The sequence below is a fragment of the Cryptotermes secundus genome, unplaced genomic scaffold, assembly GCF_002891405.2.
Source record: "Cryptotermes secundus unplaced genomic scaffold, Csec_1.0 scaffold271, whole genome shotgun sequence".
Lineage (NCBI taxonomy): Eukaryota > Metazoa > Arthropoda > Insecta > Blattodea > Kalotermitidae > Cryptotermes > Cryptotermes secundus.
This window is the reverse complement of record NW_019731219.1, coordinates 404,723-410,722: the sequence shown is the minus strand read 5'-3', so window position 1 is coordinate 410,722 and position 6,000 is coordinate 404,723. Positions and strand designations below refer to the sequence as shown.

Sequence of the window (6,000 nt, the reverse complement as noted above, 5' to 3'; positions counted from 1 at the left end):
TGTTGCACTGCACGTCAGCAGTTCCGCTTTCACCTTCAGTTGCAGCGAGATTCTCTTCTAGGGTCTCTTGCATGCTTTGTCTTTGAGCATATAACTTCTCCAAATCCCATCTAGGTCTGCACTTTTGGAATCTTATAATTTTCCTCAACCTGGTTCGAAACTTGGCAACCAGTAAGTTATGGTCAGAGTCAATATCTGCCCCAGGCAGCGTCTTCACATCCTTCACACTGTTTCTGAATCGATGTTTCACAAGGATGTAGTCCAGCTGATGCCGCCTCCAATCCACAGGTGCCTTCCACGTGTAAAGTCTTTTCTTTGACTTCTTGAACCAAGTTTTCAGTCATGAGTTTTATTTGGGAAACCAACAAATTTCATGTATTATGTGCAAATTTAATAATTAATCAAAGCTTTATGAATTCTCAGTACTGTAGTGAACTTCAGTTTTTCTCCTTGCAACTTGTAAATAACAAATAGCCCTCATATTTCTAAGTTACACATTATATTAAAAATTCATGGTAATTTTCCTACATATATGAAGGTGGCCACATTCCATACAGGAAAAATATAGTGGGTTTTAGATCATGGTATGGAGAAATGGGTTTCCATCTTCTTTAACGTGCTACATTCTTTACAGAAGGTTACAAAATGTGAATGGTATCATAAAATAGACTGATGGGAACTCAGAATGGGAAAGGTCAGAGGGAGTGGAATGTGGTTCACAAGTACGCATGCATACAACTCTTGATATTATAAACTTTGAGTATATACAACAGATGGTGGATTTTAAAAGAGAAGGAATGAACAAATATGATCCTCAAATCAGGTGTTAGTGGATTATCAGGAACATACTACAGATGTAGAATGTAGTATGTACGTAGGTCATACCGAAAGTCATGAGCAACTTTTTTTTGCATGCAACATGGGAACAGTAGATGAAAGAGAGTATTGTGGTAGGTGGAACCAGCTGTTGTGCTCACCTTGAGTGTCTTATGACATCAATAGCTTGCATCACGTGATCAGTATAACTCCTAACAAAATGACCTACAATGATATGTCATTTCACCAGCATGTTGTCATCAAATTTCTTATGAAAGAGGAAATCCCTGCTGCAGAAATTCACCAGAAACTTCAGTGTGCCTATGGAAGTGTGTGCATGGGTGTGAGCAGTGTTTGAAGATGGGTGAAACATTTTAAAGATGGGAACACCAGCATCGAAGATGAGCATCGGAGCAGTTGTCCTTGAACAGCCTCAACTGAACGGAACAAGGAAAGAGTTGATGAGATCAATGAAGATGACAGGCGTGTGACTGTGGACACAATAGCCCGAAAACTTGGAATAGGGAACAGTGCAGTACAGGAGATGATTGAAAGCTTGGGCTATAAGAAAGTTTGTGCTCGTTGGGTCCCGCAGTTATTGACCGAAGACCACAAAGGTCAGCGAAAAGCTATCACCTCAGAACTGCTGCAGAGATATCAACACGAAGGCGATTTTTTGCTGTGTATTGTGACAGGTGACGAAAGCTGGTTTCACCATTTCGAGCCTGAAACGAAACGGCAGAGTATGGAATGGCACCATTTGCATTCTCCATCAAAAACGAAGGCAAAGACAGTTGATGGGCACAGTCTTCTGGGATGCAGAGGGGTTTATTCTGGCTGAATTCCTGGAACCTGGGCAAACCATCAATGCTGCTCGTTATGTCCAGATGCTGCACAAGCTCTGTCATGCATTGCATGATAAATGTCCGGGACAAAACATCATCCTGCATGACAATGCTCGCCCCCACACCGCTTGCCTCACATTGGAAGCAATTGCAAAGATGGGGTGGGAAGTTCTTCCACACCCCTCCTATAGCCCTGATCTGGCACCCTCTGACTACCATCTTTTCGGATTTGTGAAGGGTCAGCTGCGTGGACAACGTTTTGAGACAAGGGAGGCAATTCAGAAAGCAGTGCATCAGAGTCTTCAGATGGCTGGAACGGAATTTTACAGAAGGGGAATTTTCAAACTCCCAGAATGCTGGGAGAAATGTGTACAAAGAAGTGGCGATTATGTGAAAAAATAAAGAAAGGTCTGTAGATTGAGGTGGTGTATTTGGTTTGTCAATAATAAAGCATGTTACTTTACAAAAATTGTTGCTCATGACTCAGTACGACCCTCGTATTATGGCATAGGCATAGGCATGCACTTGTGTTCTCGGCCTTCTGGCAAGATGGCATAATCCGTTTCTAAGGTTGCCCATCAGTGAGGTATTCCATTTCTACATTCTGAAAGGATGATGACCTTTGGCTGGGATGAGCAGCATGATGTTGGCTCTTAGTCAGGAGAAGAATCTAGGATGCTACACATAATAATAGCCAAAGCTTTTGCAAAGGTGAAGGTTTCAGTCTGTGCAGGTATATCTCCATTATAGCTTAGGCGTTGGCCCTCTGAATGGGCCTACCACATCCTTTGCAGAGTTTAATTGTTTCATTCGCCCTTTTAATAATAAGATTGATTAGAATAATGGTAAACAAGTTTCTTAATTATCCATCATTAGTCCTATCAATCCTTTGCATCTAGTATGTGTGCATTTTGTATTACTAGACAACTGCTACCTGGTGGCAGAGGCATTAATGAAAATATGAATGTTTCATTTCTGAGCAATTCAGATACTAGTAACATTTATGAAAAATTTAGTGACATTTGTTTTTATATTGATTCTTTGGAGAAATTGATATAAAAATGATAATTCCGTGATATAATCTTAAAAATTGTTTAAGAGTTGGAGCCTGAGTAAGTTGGTCTGTTGTTGTGTCCTGTGTTTGAATTTGAATTCATGTTTGACAAATGTAAATATTAGGTTATGTACATGTACATATGTTAATACACTGTTATTCCTTAACATTGAGTATGTGCATGAGGCAAGCCTTATGCAAGGCTGGGTGCGCACTTCACGTGTCCTTGCACTGGCAGAGCATGACAGCAACCACGCGCTGTTTGTGTTCATGAGCTCACGTATGCCTCCTCTGCTGTTTTCTGATTTGGCAATAGAAAGAGTGCTTCCTATTGATGCAGATTTCAGATGTGAGATTGGTGAGTATACATTTTCCTGTTACTCATGCTTTTGTGTAAGGAATGCTTTGTGCAGTGTAATGAACTAGTAAATATATATTTTGATTGTTGTTTTCATAATGAACTCAAGTTCTCTCACATTATTTTACTCACTTGAAACCTATGATTTGATTTGATGTGGAGAATGATCGCTTTGTTTCATAATGCTTTATCAGTCTATAGAATTTAAATGTATGCAGAAATTAATTTTGTCCTGTTTTTGTTGTCATAAGAATGGATTATATATGAACTGATTTATTAATTGACTAAGTATGTGGGATTCAGTTGATTCGCTCTTTCCCAGAAATATTTTAATGAACCTGTCTGAAATAAATCGGTCTGTATCTGTATCATATAGAGTATGTAAAATAATCATGATTATCTGAAAATTACATACCTTTGAAACCTGTCATGTTAAATAAGGGCACCAAATTTATCAGAACTTAGGAAATGGTAGGATCTGTAGAGCATTTAACATATTTTTGCTGATATGAACAAATACTGGCTAACCCATGTAAATATGCCACATATTAGACATATTAGACTGCTAGAAGAAAGTTATAAAAATTACATGAAAACATCTTTATAATTTCAAGAGACAATGATACATTCACACATAAGAAAATTTTAAAACGACATGAATTCCTCAACAGAGTAAAAAGAGTGATTCAGTAGAAATAATTTTAAGTCATTTTTAAATAAATTATAATTTGCCCTTAATTTTATCTGACTGGAACCTTATGGTACAAAGTGATACCCATATTTAATCACACTTTTCTTTAAGAGAACTATTACAATGCTGCACATGCAAATTTAATTTGTTTATGTATTATGATTTTGGATATCCATAGTTTTTACCATAGAATCTTTATATTTTTTAATAGAACATCACATCTAGTATGTATAAAGAAGACAGTATCAATATATCATAGTCTTTAAATATTTGTTCATGTGACATATGATAACTAACACCACTGAAGATTTGAAGGGCCTCCTTTTGCAGTTTAAAAATGTTTTTACTTTCACTATGCCCATCCCATAATATAATGTGATACCTCAGACATGAGTGAAAATTTGAATAATAATGCTTCTTATCATGTAAGGGCTTATTGTTTCCTTTAATATTTTGACCATATATACTACTATACATGGTTTTGTTCTTAATGATTGGACATGAGCACCCCATGTTAAGTTCACATGTAAGACTACAGGTTGAACATGTTGCAGTCATATAAATCGGTATGTTGTTCATTCCTCTTGTGTATTGTAGTTAACCATGTAGTCTGGGAATCGGGGATTTTAAATCCCCCATTATCATTGTTCTGGCAGCTGGTAATGGTGTTGGTGTTGGAAAATTCTACTCATACCCTTGACCAGTTGTACCATATGCATGCTAGAGTGTGGTTGCTTTCTAAAAGAAGAAGCTTTTCTGAAGAGTAGGTATCTACTGTACAATATTGTATAGTGTGATTTATTAGTTTCTGAAAAATTCTACATTGTCATTTATTGAGGAATGGAATATTAAATTTGCAGATGAGCTGCAGTGTTTGTAAATACATCATTAGCCTAGTTTTTGAAGGACTGTTATGTACATAGTAGCCATCTCTTTAATGCTCCAGTTATGCATGCTGTGAACTTTAGTCTACCTACTATCTTATTTCACCCCATCAGACCTTTCTTTTATGGCCCATAGGTATGTGTTTTTCTGCCATTAAAGGAACCTTTTCATCTCCCTACCCTCTCATCCCCTTCTGAAATTAGTTTTTCACCCTTGCTTCATGGAACATTAAGATGAAGCTGTTCTGTCTACAGTTAGCTTTAGCAACATTGTGTTACCATGTATTTTTTTTTATTTCTTTTCTTTTCTTTTTTTATTTCTTTTATTTACATCCATAACTGTAAAATATACAATCGGATAAAGTCAAGGAGAATATATAGATTTAATAACAATCACACCTAACATAATCAAAGAATACATAAATACTTAAATAAATTATATAAAAAAACCACCAGCACATGCATTAACAGACAATTACAGTCATTTAATTCAACATCTTACATATAAAAAAACTCCTGAAGAGAGTAGAAGGCACTATGCAACAAATAACACTTCAATTTCCTCCTAAACACTTTAAAATCAGATACATTCTTTAACTCCATAGGAAGATTATTGTATAGTTTTATGCCCATGTTTATCACACTTCTCTTACAACGATTTGTATTACAATGTTGGGCATACAGATTATGTTTATGCTTTATATTGTAATTATGCACATCAGAGTTCAGAGTTGTATAGATTCTATTTTTTATGATAAAACACAAAATCTCCAGTATATACAAAGAAGTAACAGTTAAAATTTTTAACTCACCAAACAGCCTTCAGCAGGATGCCCGATTATCAAGGCCCATAATGGCTCTTATGCATTTTTTTGTACTTTAAAAACTGTATCAATCTCTTTACCTCCACCACCCCAAAACATAATACCATACTTAAATATGGATTCAAATTTAGTAAAATATACATTTCTTAATACCTGCAAACTAACAGAATTACGTAAGGATTTGATCAGATATAGGGCCTTGCTCAGCTTAAGGCAGATATATTGAGTGTGATTCAACCAGCTCAAATTTTCAGAGATATCAATACCCAAGAATTTCACCGAAGATGAATATACTAATTCCCGATTGAATAAACATATGACCGGTCTGTTCCTAGAAGTAGATCCTTTTCCATGGAAAAATAATATTTTGGTCTTGTCAGTGTTAACAAAAAGTTGATTCACATTAAACCAACTTTCTAGTTGATCAATAACCTTTCATTGAAACATCTGAGATTTTACTTTGCCTCAGTGTCTCATTTTACAACCATTCTATGAAGTGGCAGAAAAATGTCAGTGTCTCTCTGTCAC

The 6,000-nt window shown here is 36.1% G+C and overlaps 1 protein-coding gene across 2 annotated transcripts in view; it reads left to right on the top strand.

The window, feature by feature from the left end:
• The window catches only part of LOC111866438 (type II inositol 1,4,5-trisphosphate 5-phosphatase), a 58,484-nt gene that overhangs the window by 16,987 nt on the left and 35,497 nt on the right, over positions 1-6,000 (top strand). Inside the window, exon 3 of one of the 2 annotated variants that reach the window (XM_023855407.2) lies at positions 2,893-3,073. The exons of the other annotated variant lie outside the window; for it this stretch is intronic. Coding sequence (XP_023711175.1) covers positions 2,893-3,073 — 181 coding nt within the window. The remainder of the gene's footprint in view (positions 1-2,892; positions 3,074-6,000) is intronic. 2 annotated transcript variants of the gene reach the window in all.